Raw genomic sequence first — 13,819 nt, 5'->3', positions numbered from 1 at the left:
TCAAAGGAATCACAGCAGTCCTGTAATTCCTGTGTTTGGGAGACAAGGGCAAGAGGATTATGAGCATGGGGCAAGCCGGGACTATACAGAGTTTCTGGCCAAATTGGCTGGGCTACATAGCAAGACCCTTGACTCAGAAAAAAAGAGAGAGCACAATGGTGGGGTAAGGAAGAGGGGGAGGGGAAGGAGGAGAAGGGAGAAGAGAGGAGGAGGAAGAGAGGAGGAAGGAAGAGGACGAGAAGTGAGAAAGAGGCAGGAGAAAGGGCTCAGCAGTTAAGAGTACTTGTTACTCTTGCAGAGGCCCAGGTTTGAGTCAGAACACCCACATACTAGCTCACAACTGTCACTCTGTTCCATGGGTGTGTGTCCTGTGCCCTCTTCTAGCTTCTGTGGGTATTGCTTGTGCATGGTGCATGCAGGCAAAACAACCATACATATGAAACAAAATGTTAAACTTTTTTAAAAAGAGAAGAGGCACAGAAGGAGAAAGGAGGAGGGGGAGAAAGGAAAATGTGAAAAAGAAAGAGGAAGACACCTGGAGGAGTTGGAAGGGTCCTTGGGGCTTGAGTCCACAGTGTAGCCTCGCGCTGCAACCTCGAGCTGGGTGGTTGTGATGACATCATACCTTGAGATCCGTGAACAAAGCAAGGTGCTCAGAAGTGGATCCCTCTTCTGGTCCACTGAGTGTAGGTAAAGGTAGTCGATCACCTCAACAGGCAGAATGAACGTTTTCCAGCGACCATGTGTCATCAGGTGTCACAGTAAGAAACTGAATCAAAACAGGTCACAGAGATGAAGAGACTAGCCAAAGATGAGATTTCTAGGAGGTGGGGACAGGGACACAGGTGACGAAAGCCAGGGTCAGGAACCTTGCTCCTTTGTATTCAGAGAGTGTCCTGAGCTTTCAGAATAGGCACTGTGAGTGCCCAGCTCTCTAGTGGAGTGGCCAGGCCACTGATCCAAATATATGAAAGCAAACAGCACCTGGCCAAGAGGAAGGAGGCTCAGGACCAATGGCCAAATCACAGCATGTGCTCTGACCTCGTGGGCACTCTCCCCTTGCTTAGCCTTTGCTAGCAAGAGCTCCAGGATAGTACAGTGCACAAAGCCACACAAAGGGAAGCTCCAGGGAAAGGGGAGCCAAGGAAAGAGAAGGGAAAACCAGTGTACTCGTCGCTTTACTCATTGCTGTGATAAAATGCTTGACAAAGGCCACCTGAGGATGGAAGGGTTTGCCTTGGCTCACAGTTGGAGGGGCTCATGGTTGGAGGGGCTCACATCTGGAGAGGCTCATGGTTGGAGGAGTTCACATCTGGAGGGGCTTACGGTTGGAGGGGCTCATGGTTGGAGGAGTTCACATCTGGAGGGGCTTACAGTTGGAGGGGCTCATGATTAGAGGGGCTCACGTCTGGTGGGGCTCATGGTTGGAAGGACTCATGGTTGGAGGGTGCAGTCCATCATAATGGAGATGTCACAGTAGCAGGAATGTGTGGTAACACTGAATCTGCCATCAAGTAGAGACCAATGAGTAAATGCTCAGCTCACCTTCTATTTATTCTGCTTGGCATCTCTCCCCTTGGATAGTGCTTCCAACTTTGGGGTGGGTATCCCAGTCTTACTTTTTCCAGTCTAGAAACGTCCTCACAGTCGTGCCCAGAGTTTTATCTGCTGGGTGATTCTAGACTCTCCAGTTGATTGACAGTACTAACTAACTATCATAAATGGAAGAAAAGGAAACAGTGCTAGTCCATCAAGAAGGAAACTTCCTTCAGTGACCTACAGTGGGCCCGTCCTGCCCATATCAATCATTTAGTCAAGAAAATGCCTTGTAGACTTGTCTATGGGCAAGCTGATGGAGGCAATTTCTCCACTGAGGTTTCTCTTCCTAGATAACTTGTATAGCTTGTATCAAATTGACAAAACAAACAAACAAACAAACAAAAACAAACAGGGGGTATGGGACACCTACTGGCAGAAGATGCTAGAGTCCTGGTAATACTGTGGTCAATAAGGAAAACAGTCTCCTCTCCCAGAACTTACGGCCCTGCGGGGGAAGCTTGTGTGATGACATACAACTGGATCGAAGCTACAGAGGCAGAAATTAAGGGTTCTAGAAGGCTGTTAAAATAAATCTTCACAGCCTGAGAGGGAGAAGGAAAAGATACAAAAACCCACAAATCATAGGAGGGTGTGCTGTCCTGGGTGAAACAGTTTAAAAGAGAAAAGGCTTAGTTTGACTGATAGTGTCTGGCTTCAGAGAACATGGTGGGCCAGAGAACATGGTGGGAGCATATCATAGTAGGAAGTGGGGGTTGATGCCTCAGCTCACTGGCAGTTTTTCTTTGCCTGTTTTATTCTGTCTGGCCCTGCCTACAGGATGACCCTCAGCCCGGTCAGTCCACAATCAAAGTTGCTCATCACAAAAGTTCCCTCAGATCTCATACAAACTGAAAGTGGTTCAGCTTTCATGGTTAGGGAACCAGATGATTATATCCTGAATGTAAGTTTATCTTTTGTTCTGCTGAACACTGAGTAGCTCTGTGCTGCTCAGGCCTCAAACTCCTGGGCGCGAGCAGTTCCCTTTTCTCCAACTCTCCAGAAGCAGAGACTGCAGGTGAATACCATGGTGCCCAGCTCTAAATGTATTCCTTTTTAACCTAGGGGGCCGAGGAGATGGCCTAGTCAGTCAAGTGTTTGCTACACATTCGTGAGGACCTGAGTTCAATTCCCAGCATTCCCATAAAGAGGTGGACATACTGGTACATGCCTGTAATCCTCGTGGTGGAGAAACAGAAACAGGAGGGTCCCTGGGGCTTACTGGACAGCTGTTCTGGCCAAATTGAGCTCTGGGTTCAATGAAAGATCCTCTATCAAAACCTAAGTGAAAAGCCAGGCAGTGGCAGCCCACACCTTTAATCTCAGCGCAGGAGGCAGAGGCAGGCAGATCCCTGTGAGTTGGAGGCCAGCCTGGTCTACAGAGTGGGTTTTGGTTCAGTCAGGGCTAGACAGAGAAACCCTGTCTAAAAAAAAAAAACAAACACACACACAATAAAGGGGAAACTTTTAGGTTTTGTGTATCTGGAATTTGAGAAACTATATATGCAAGTACAATAATCTCTCTCTCTCTCTCTCTCTCTCTCTCTCTCTCTCTCTCTCCAAGGTCACAGGGTTTCTCTGTGTAGCCCTGGCTGTCCTGGAACTCACTCTGTAGACCAGGCTAGCCTCTAACTCAGAAATCCACCTGCCTCTGCCTCCCAAGTGCTGGGACTAAAGGCATGCGCCACCACTGCCCGGCCGAGAATTATTTTTCAATCTTATTTTTATTGTTTTTCATTATGTGTCTATGTGTGGGTACATACATGTGAATGCTTGTGTCTGCGTGGACCAGAGGTGTCAGATCTCCTGGAGATGGAGTTACACCTGCTTGTGTGTCATCCAACTCAGGTCCTCCAGAACGGTGTGGTGGTTTGAATAGGAATGGCCCCCATAGACTCACATGTTTGAATATTGGTCCATAGGGAATGGCACTACTAGGAGGTGTGGCCTTTGTCAAAGTAAGTGTGGTCTTATTGGAGGAAATATGTTACCAGGGGGTGGGTTTTGAGGTCCCAGAAGCTCAAGCCAGTTTGCTTCCTGCTGTCTGCAGACCTGGATGTAGAGCACTCATGGTGCTCCTTATGATGCTCCTCACGGTGCTCTTCCTTACGGTGCTCCTCCTCACGGTGCTCCTCCTCACGGTGCTCCTCCTCACGGTGCTCCTCCTCACGGTGCTCCTCCTCCAGCACCATGTCTGCCTGAACATTGTCATACTCCCACCATAATGATAATTATAACGGACTGAACCTCTGAAACTGTAAGCCAGTCCCAATTAAATGTTTTCCTTGTAAGAGTTGCCTTGGCCATGATGTCTGTCTCTTCACAGCAATAGAACACTGACTAAGACAAGCAGTAAAGTTCTTGTAATGGTAGAGCCATGTCCTCTTCGTATCGAAATCTTACATACTGCATTGGAAATGAAGGCATTCAATTATAGGTAAATAAATTACCGAAAGAAGCAACCAACCAGATAAACTGTGAGGAAGAGAAGTGTCTTAGTCACTGTTCTATTGCTGTGAAAAGACACCATGACCATGGTAACTCTCATATAAGAATGTGTTTAATTAAGGGCTTTCTTGCCGTTTTAGAGGGTGGTCCATGACCATCATGGTAGGAAGCAGACAGGCATGGTGCTGAGGGCTTTACATCAGATCTGTAGGCAACAGGGAGAGAGGGGGTGGGCAGCACTGGGCCTAAGCCCAACCCCAGTGACATACTTCTTCCAACAATGTCATACCTGCTCCAACAGGCCACATCTCTTAATCCTTTCCAAACAGTTCCACTAACTGGAAATCAACATTCAAACGTATGAGCCTCTGGGGACCATCCTCATGTAGATCGCCACAGGAAGGCAGGAGGGAAGAAGCAGAAGAGGCTTCCTGGTAAAGACAGGTCTTAAAGAACAAGTGGGACTCATGGGGCCCCATGGGGAAGAAGACCAAATTCTGTGTGGTTATTACGCTGCCTGGGCGCCTGGCCTACCCAAGGATCAAGCAGGAGTGTCCGACCTTGCAATGAGTCAGATTACCATCTACCAGCAACCGAGTTACAAAACAAAAAAGCAAACAAACACACAAACAAACAACCCAAAAAGTACTTGGTGGCACAACACCTTTAATCCCATTGTTTGGGAGGCAGAGGGAGGTAGGTCTGTTTGAGTTCAAGGTCTACATATCAAGTCCAGGCCAGCCAGGGCTACATATTGATCCCCTGTCTCACTACAAGAACAACAAATCTCATACTGTTTGAAGTAACGTTGGGATTTTGTGCTGGGCAGCATTCACAGCTTCAGGAAGAGACGTAGCCCAGGCTAGCTCCATACTAGCACATTGTACACAGAAGTATGAGGCAGACATTTAGAGAAAACATGAGGGAAAGAGAAGCAAGTGTCACCTGGACCCCCAGGAGGATGCCCTGGCAGCCAGAGTCACTTAGAGACAGTCGGAGACGAGCAGTGACTTCTGTTCAGTGCACTAAATTATTGAGGCGCTTCTTCTCCTGTATTTACAGTCAGTTTATTTCTTGCAGTAAGTAGCTATTTAAGGTTTCTTTGTTTTTTAAGGCAGAGCAACCTCACAGAACCTTGCTCCGCCAGGGGTACTTTTTTGGCAGTTGTTTTATGATTATGCATCTGAGTGAAGCTTTTCCTTCAGAGTTATTCAGAATACTATATTTCTCATTCCCCAGGCACAGTTATGTAACAGATCTTAATAATTCAGCACTTTTCACCAGCCAGGACGCCACGTTTCTAATGGCTTTTTTTTTTTTTTTTTTTTTTTTTTTTTTTTTGCAAGCATCCCTTCAGTAAAATCTAATGCAGAGCAAATTGTTCCTCTCGCCACACTAGAGCCCTGGAGCCTCAGACTGGCTGAAGAGGCAAAAGGCATTCAGGTAGAAAGGTACCCAGTGGTCACACAGAAGCAAGGGGAACACCATGCCTCTATCACCAAAAGAGCCATGCAGCTCCCCTGGGGAAATTGGCCTCAGATTGACTGTCAGGAAATTTGGGGTACACCATTTGTCTGGTTTTTCTAATTCCAGACCCCAGGTCCTGACCGACTGTGATGGATGAGCACACATCCCTCTTTCTATATGGGGGTGACACTAAGCCCTTCCTTCCCCTCTTTCCTGCCCTGGCTTTCCCTCCCTGCCCAGAGCAGCTAAAATTAAGTCTGGCAAAAGTCTGCTGAGACTTTAAGAAAACATTGCCATAGAAGGGCAACTGAGGACCACCAACTTTCAATCGTTTCTGCCCATGAATTGGCCCTCTTTGGACCCTGTAGGTATTCATGCAGGTGTCTGAGAGCTTTAAAGGCCCTTGACTTTTGAAAAGGGCAGTGTGAGAGAACAGTATTTCATCTGTCTTCTCCTACTGCTCCGTAGCTGTCTTTCTGAGAAATGTGTTTTCTTGCCAAGTAAAAATTCATGAACATAAATTTGGTTTCACTAGCTTATTACCTAGAACTACTTACATTTCAGGCTGCGGCTGTACATCCATTGTCGAGCGAGTAGTGGGCACATGAGCTGGGTAATCGCAGTTTCCGGTTCTCTTACTGAGGATCGCTTTGTAGGAACACAGCTCCTGCCTCTGTTTCCTGCCCATGTTTGTCTCCCAAGAATCAGCTCTTCAGAATGCAAGGTGACATTGATGACCAGGAAGGACCCAGGAAGCAGGGACTGGAGAGATGGCTCAGCAGATAAAAGGGTGTACTGTTCTCTCAAAGGCCCTGGTTCAGTTCCCAGCACACAACCTTCTGTAAGGCCTTCTCTGGGAAACCCAGAGCCCTCTTCCAGCCCCTGCAAACACAGGCACCAAGCACACTCATAGTGCAGATATACATTTTAGGGCAAAACTCATAAAATAAAAGTAAGCTTTAAAAAAGAATAAGAATTTTTTTTTTGCAACATTACCAACATTACCACAAAAACAAGAAGGCAAACTCTGAAGTGTGAGACTACTCGGCACTTACGAGTTTATCACCAGACTTGATCTTTTGAGAGAGCAGAAGGTTCAGATGGCACACTATGGAGCCTCTATGTGTCTCTAATGGAAGCTGGACCCTCATGGACTGCTGGCAAGTGCCAGCGCCATGGTATAACTCAGTTTGGCTGTTCTTCAAATGTTAAACATGAAGTAGTCAATAGAATATGACCTAGCAACTCTATTCCTGGGGTGTTTAACTTCCCAAAAGGAAAATACATGTCCACACAGACATGTGAACATGAATGTTTGTAACAGACAAAAGGTGGGAACCACTCAAGTGAACCGTTCACCACTGGAGGGATGGTCTAGGTGTGATGTCTGCACGGTGGGAGACTATTCAATGATAACCAAGGAAGAGTTTCAGAAAGCAGCTACAAAAGACAACAGGATGGGTGACCCCCTGTGTATGACATCTGGGTAGGAACCAGTAGGGACAAAAGTGTGTTAGCCCTACAGTGGGGGTGAGCAGCCAGCAGGAAATAAGATTGTGAGTGCGCAGTCGCCCTGTGGGACAGTGAAAAGATTGTAAACTTGGTTGCTTGACTCTTGATACACTGAAAACCACTGCACTACAGGCTGAGCTGTTTTTTCCAATAAATACATTTATTAATCCCAACTGTCCTTTCTCATTGGCTTTGCTCATGGGGAGAAGGTAGTGCGCTGTCTTAAGCAGGATGTGGATTCTGGCACAAGCAAGATTCAGAGCAGGTCCACTACCATCAAGGTCCCTCAAGGTGACCTTTCTTTAAAGTCATGGTTACTTTTGTCCACCCCTGCCCTCTGGCCCCTGTCATCCACTAATTCGACCCCAGTTTCTATAATTGTGTCATCTTAGTAACATGAAAGCAATGTTTGACCCTTAGAAATGGCTTTAATTTCACTCAGCGTAATTCCTAGGAGACTTGTCCAAGTTTTATTTGAGACAAGGTCTCACCGCATATCTCCGGCTGGCTTGGAACTCATTATGTAGACCAGGCTGGTCTAGAACTCATAGAGATCCACCTACCTTTGCTTCCAGAATGTTGAGATCAAAGATGTGAACTACCACACCCAGTTTGACCAAGTTTTTGTACAAATAATTGGTGGACCTTCTGAAGTTTTGGCATGATGTGCCATGGCATGGATGGTTTGCTTATTTTAACAAGTCAGCCATCAAATGGCATCTGGAATTCCCTGTTGAGGCAATTGTAGAGGCAGCTGCTGTGAACATCCTTGCATAGCTTTCTGTGTGTCCATTGGTGCCCTAGAAAAATACTCAGGAAAACACCTGATCCGTAACTGTGCGTAGATTCAGAAAAACCCAGCAAGATGTTTTCGGAGCACTCTCTCATTCTGGATTTTTTTTTTTTCAAATTTATTTTTAATGACGTGCATGTGTGTGCAGGTCTTTCTGTGGTCTGTGCACACGAGTGCAAGTGCCCTCCGAGGCCAGAGGTGTCAGATCCCCTGGAGCTGGAATTAAGGCAATTGTAAGCTGCCTGACTGGAGTGCAGGGAACTCTGGTCTTCTGGAGAAGAGCAGCAAGGCATTGTTAACTGCCAAGCCATGTCTCCATCCCTCTCTGCTTCTTATCCACCCGAGCAGTGTAGACAAGTTTCTGTTTAGTTCTGTTCTCACCAGCACTGAATGCTGTCTCCGTGTTTACATCATTCCAATGGGTGTGTATTGACAGCTGGTGTGTATCGACAGCTCGTGCGCTGGCTTTCCTGGACCCTCTTCTGTGTGCTTATTGCTCTGTTCCACTCCCTCCTGGTGAATTGTCTCTCCCTTGTTTCTGTCTGCATCCTGACCAGCTTCCCTCTGAGTTTTCAACATCCTTTTATATTCAAGACACTAGTCGTTTGCTGACTATGTGGTTTGCAAATATTTTCTCACACTTTGTAGATTTAATTTATCAATTTTTTTCCTTTTATGGAGAATGTTTTCCGTCTGAGCCTCTTTGCTTAATCCTATGGCCCCAAGATTTTCTCAAGTGTTTTCCTAAAAGGTTTACATTTTAAGACCATGACCCAATTTGAGCTAATTTTTGGATGGCATTGGGATAGTTTGGGTTGTCCTCTTTTGTTTGTTAGTTAGGAGTGCACCTTCATGCAGTTATCAAAGCTTGGGTTCACATATTTGCTTGGGTGCATTGCTGGTGTGCTGTTGGCAATTTTATCTGTTTCTCCACTAATATCACACAGTCCTGATTACTGCAGCTATACTGTAAGCTTTTTTTAAAGAAAAAAAAAAAAAGATTTGCTTTGTTTGGCTGGGTTTTTGAGACAGGGTCGTCTTTTCTTCTTTGGGGAGGGAGGGGTGTTGAGACAGGTTTTAATTGGGATAACTTTGGCTGTCCCGGAACTAGACCAGGCTGCCCTTGAACTCACAGAGATCAACCTGACCCCCCCCCTTTCCCTAGTGCTGGGATTAAAGGCTAGCGCCACCCTACCCAGCCTACCTTGATTGCTTTGTAATTTATGTGAATTAGGTGCCTCTCTGTGGGTTTGAGCACATGAAGGCAAGTGCCAGAAGGCCCTGGGACCTGGAGTGGCAGACAGATGTAAACCATGGATGTGGGTGCTAAGGACTTAACTGTAGTCCTCTTCAGGAGGGTGGTGGGTCCTCAGCCACTGAGCCCTCTCTCCAGTCCTCACTGCAGGCTTTAATGTTGGGAAGTGTGGCCCCTCCCTGTGTGCGTTTAAAAATCAGCTTATCTGTGTCTACAAACCAGAGTTACTGGGATTTTGACCAGAATTGAAAGAAACCCAGAGATGACCTTGGTGGGTAACTGACATTATGCTAAATCTTCCAGTCCCTGAATGTGGGGTGCCCCTCCCCCTCCCTTGATTCCCTCTGCGTTCACCTCACCCACTGTGCAGTTTTTAGATATAAACTCTGTATGTGGCTTCCTGTGTTTATTTTATATATTAATTTTCTTTGGGTTTTTATATATGGATAGCCTACAATTTGGATGGTTTCGTTTCTTTCTTCACAAGTAGAGTGTCTTAATATTTTTAATTTTTTATTCTTTGAGAACTTCATACATGCATACAATATGTTTTTAAAGATTTTTTTTATTATTTTATTTTATGTGTTTGGGTGTTTGTGTGCACCATCTGCATGCGGTGCCTCAGAAAGTCAGAGAGGGTATCAGATCCCTGGAACTGGAGTTACAACAGACTGTTGTGTGCTGCCATGTGGGTGCATCGAGAGCTCCTAACCTCTGAACCACCCCTCCACCCCCAACATACAATGCAGTTTGATCATATCCTTCTCTCTCCTCCAACTCCTCCTTCGTCCCCCACCTCACATTATCCTCCCAACCTCAGACCGTCTTTTCCAATCTGCCTTTTTATTCTTGGTACTTGGTTGGGTGAGACAGAGCTTTGAAACTACTCCTGAACTTAAAAGTGTTCAGGGTTTTGGTCCCCCCCCCCCCCCACACACTACAAAGCATGACAAACTGCAAATTTTTTTTTATCACAAAACATCTTAATTTTTTTTTCTTTTTTTGAGAGGGGACACTTTAGATTTAGAAATTGACCCATCTAAGGATACTAAAGAGGTTTCTGCTTCCTGCTTCTGGGCTCCTAAAATTGACAAGTTCCCTCCCAGGTCGGTGGCCCGGCAGGTGCTGGCTGTCCGCAGCCTCCGGCCCTTCCCGGCAGCAGACCGCTGCCAGCCTCGCCGCCTGCCAACCGGAGTTGGCGGTAGGGAAGTCTCAGATACCCAAGTGCAGGATGACGGGCGTGCCCGGGGCCAGATTTAAATTGTGTGAACTTTTGGCAGCAAGCTGCGGCAGTGAGGAAAGAGCGAGCTGAGAGCGGAGGAAGCCAGTTAAGAGATCCGCCGCGCGGGGGAAGGAGGGGGGAGACTGGAGAGCGCGCGAAAGCGCGGGCGAAGCGCGGCCCCGAAGGCAGCCTCTCCTTTTAAGGGAGCGGTACGCCGCCGGCGCGGGGTCCCGAGAGGGAGGCGCGCACCCGCTGAGGGTGCGGCGGGTGCCCACGGGCCCACACCTGCGCGAGGACGCGCGTGTCCGCTGGCGCGCGCGGCGAACGAAGCGCTGGGGCCGCCGCTCCCCCTTCCCACGCTTGCTCGCGGGCCGTACCAAAGGCGCAGGGGGGAGCGGAGCGTGCCATCGCGGCCCACCTGCGGCTGCCGGGCCTGGGCCCGGACGCGCTCCACCCCGGCCTGACGCGCGCGCCCGCCGCCGCGCGCGCTCGCCGCCACTGCAGGCCCCTCCTCCCGATGCGAGAGAAGCTGGAGCGCCGCGGCCCATGCTGATCCGTGTCCTCCTCCTCCTCCCCCTCAGGCGGCGCTGGCGGCGGCCCCGGGACCCGCGGAAGCCGGCATGCTGGAGAAGCTGGAGTTCCAGGAGGAAGGTGAGTGCGCGACCCGCGCCCTGCGCTGCCGGCGGCGGGCACCGGGACTGCAGCCCACTCCGGGGAAGCACTGGGTTCCCGGGATGCAGCCCGGTTCCTGGGGACGCAGTCCCGCTCTGAGGAAAGCACCCGGCCTCGGGGAAGCAGCCGGGTTCCTGGGGATGCAGCTGTGTTCTGGGTTTGCAGCCTGGTTCCGGGGATGGAGTCCGGTTCCAGGGGACACAGCCCCGCTCTGGGATGCAGTCCGGTTCTCAGGAAAGCAGTCCGGCTCCGGGGAATTGCAGCTCCGCTCCAAGGGACGCAGCCGGGTTCTGGGGAACGCAGCCCCGATCCCGGGAGCAGCCGCCCGCGCGCTCCAAGGGACGGCCCTTTTGTCCTCCGCACCCGAACTCGAGCGAGAGCCAGGTGTCATGCAGCCCCAATTGTGCATGTCACCGTGCGCCCCGAGGACACCCCGGAATCATATGGACAGCCCATGCCTTCAAATAACAAACCGGTTTCCTTATCTGTATTTGTGGAAATACCTCCAGTAGGGTGTGTCTCTCTCCCCTCCTCCCCCTCAAATGGGTAAAGTTAAATCGACAAACCCGAAGTGGCTCATTGAACTGGTTTGAGACCATGCGACCCCTTCACACTTGACCATCCCGTCTCCTCTCCTGTCGCCTGGTTATTATTCTTCCTGCCCTATTTTTAAATAATATCTTCTTACAGGTAAATAGCCTGGATCTTATTTTGAGGCTGCTAACATTTAAACAGGGAAGTCGAAAACGAACTTTATATAAGCTGCATGACCATTTGGAGACTATAAAAGGCCTTATGCAGTCTTGTGTACTTCAATGATTTATTTAGGGGCTGCTCCTTTTTCCAAGAGTACTGACAAAATGAAGGGCCTGGAACAAAGAATGGGCTGTGTGGATGCTGTCCCTTGTGCCAACTTTACTTTAATACCCCTGTTCATTTATGTTCAGGCAATTACTTAAATAAGCATGCTCAACCAGCCGGGGAGTGCTACCCTGATAGCATTAGGCCAGTGCCTGTTGTAGCTTCACTGTAGCACTTCACAAATATGTTGGCCTAAAGATAACATGTCTATAGGAATGTTTTCGTTTATTAACAAATGGTGAGTTTCAGAATTTTCCTGAGCTTCGTTTGTGGTTTGTCCTATCAAAAGATAAGCCTGTGTCTTCGTTTGGTTGCACCTCCTGATCCCTTGGTGTTCCTATATTGCCCAGCAGGTAGTGGCCACTGTCTGCCAGGTTTGTGGTATGGGATGTCTAAACCTGTAGAGATTGAAGCGAGACTTCCCAGAGTGGAGCTTCACGTGAGAGAACCCAGACTCGTCGTGTTCATGTCCATCCCTCCTTTCTTGGCTGACAGGCCCCAGACAAGCGGTGTGAGTTCCCTGTGCCTTCGTTTCATCCTGTCTGTAATAGAGCTGATGGCCTCGTGCTTTGAGGGTTCAGTGAGAACCCATAGTCGGTGCTCTGAAATGTTACTTTTATTCGGTGCCATTAGCCAAAATCCACGGACTTTTAAAAGGCTTTTATTTTAGCGAATCTTAACATGGCGATTCCGCTTAGTATAGATTTCGTGGCTTTTCTCTTTCCTTGGGATTTACATTAAGTTCGCTTCGTACCCACCCTTTCACCTCTGGATTGCCTGTGTCATGAATGTACAGTGCGAAAGCCAGCATGTTAAAAATAAAAATTTTTAAAAAGGAGTGCCCCCTTTTCGCCCAACTATTTTTATCTGTATTACCGTCATTACTTTAAGCTGAACCTCACTTAATAACCCTGTCAAATGTTTCTAGATTTTTTTTTTTTTAAGAAGGCAGAATATTAAACAATTACTGTGAAGCTGAGTTGGAAGAGGGACCGGTGTTGGCCAGAACAGCGCTTTGTTTCCCTGGAACTTTAAAGTGTTCATTCATCTGAAATTCAGAAAAGCCGCTTGTTTGAAGGAGAGAGAGAAGTTGCAACAGTGAGACATCACACCTTTAAGTGTTATAGGAGCCAGTGCTAACCGTCCACAGAGTAGGTCTGGATTGAATAGGCCCTGTTCATCCTTCACCTTCCTTATTACCCTGTTAGCGTCTTCGGTTACACATCTGGAGGCATGACCTAGAGATGACACATTGGTTATAACTGGTAGTGTTGTGCCACAGCTATTTTTCTACTTTCTAATAAATTTCAACTCTGTTCCAGTCATCAGAAGGCGTTCAAAGGTGTTTGTAAAGCTGGAGGAAAGAAGAGTAGAAGGGAGGCCAGCACAGCAAGGTTGGCCCATTGTTACCCCCAACACTGATGAGGGAGCCGCTCCTGCTCACTGCTCTCCTGTCTTCTCAGTGCCTCTCTGAGCCCAATGCTTCCTCATGCCAGCCTTGGTGTGCCTTCTCTCTGTGGGCTCACAGGCTTCCCTTTAAAGAGTGAGGCTCCAGGTCATGGGTCTTCAGATGCAGCAAAGGGGCTAGATCATCTTAGGCTTTGCATTAGCCACCCAGTTTGCCCCCTTTGCAAGAAAGCAGCACAAGGCCAAACACAGTAGGGCTGGGGCCCAAGAAAACGGATTTATGAAATGGGCCAGCTTTGGCTCTTAGACGTAGCCCAGCAAGCCCTGCTCCTCTTGACGCTCAGCGTGTCCATCACCCTTTCTGCCCCCCACCCCATCTTACCACAGCTTCAGTGTTCACCCCAAATCTCATCTTCTCTGAAGCTGTCTGTCTGTCTGTGTGTCTTTGCCTCGTCCCCTGTTCTGCTCTGTTGGGTCTACCTCGAGGATCCCAGTGGCCACCGTAAATGTCTGTACTTGCTTTACGATGCTCGGGGAATTCAGCGGTCTGATGAGTGCAAAGCCTCGAGACCAGAACGTCTCCAGA

The 13,819-nt window shown here is 48.3% G+C and overlaps 1 protein-coding gene across 5 annotated transcripts in view; it reads left to right on the top strand.

The window, feature by feature from the left end:
- Positions 1 to 13,819, top strand: part of Prkag2 (protein kinase AMP-activated non-catalytic subunit gamma 2) — a 245,056-nt gene that overhangs the window by 189,286 nt on the left and 41,951 nt on the right. For all 5 annotated transcript variants that reach the window (XM_034519331.2, XM_076913253.1, XM_076913257.1 and 2 more), the window contains one exon: positions 10,875 to 10,944. In XM_034519331.2, the coding sequence (XP_034375222.1) occupies positions 10,875 to 10,944 (70 nt within the window). The remainder of the gene's footprint in view (positions 1 to 10,874; positions 10,945 to 13,819) is intronic.

This window comes from Arvicanthis niloticus, chromosome 15 (genome assembly GCF_011762505.2).
Source record: "Arvicanthis niloticus isolate mArvNil1 chromosome 15, mArvNil1.pat.X, whole genome shotgun sequence".
NCBI lineage: Eukaryota > Metazoa > Chordata > Mammalia > Rodentia > Muridae > Arvicanthis > Arvicanthis niloticus.
Note: the sequence above shows the minus strand (reverse complement) of the source record. Positions and strands in the feature narration are given on the sequence as shown.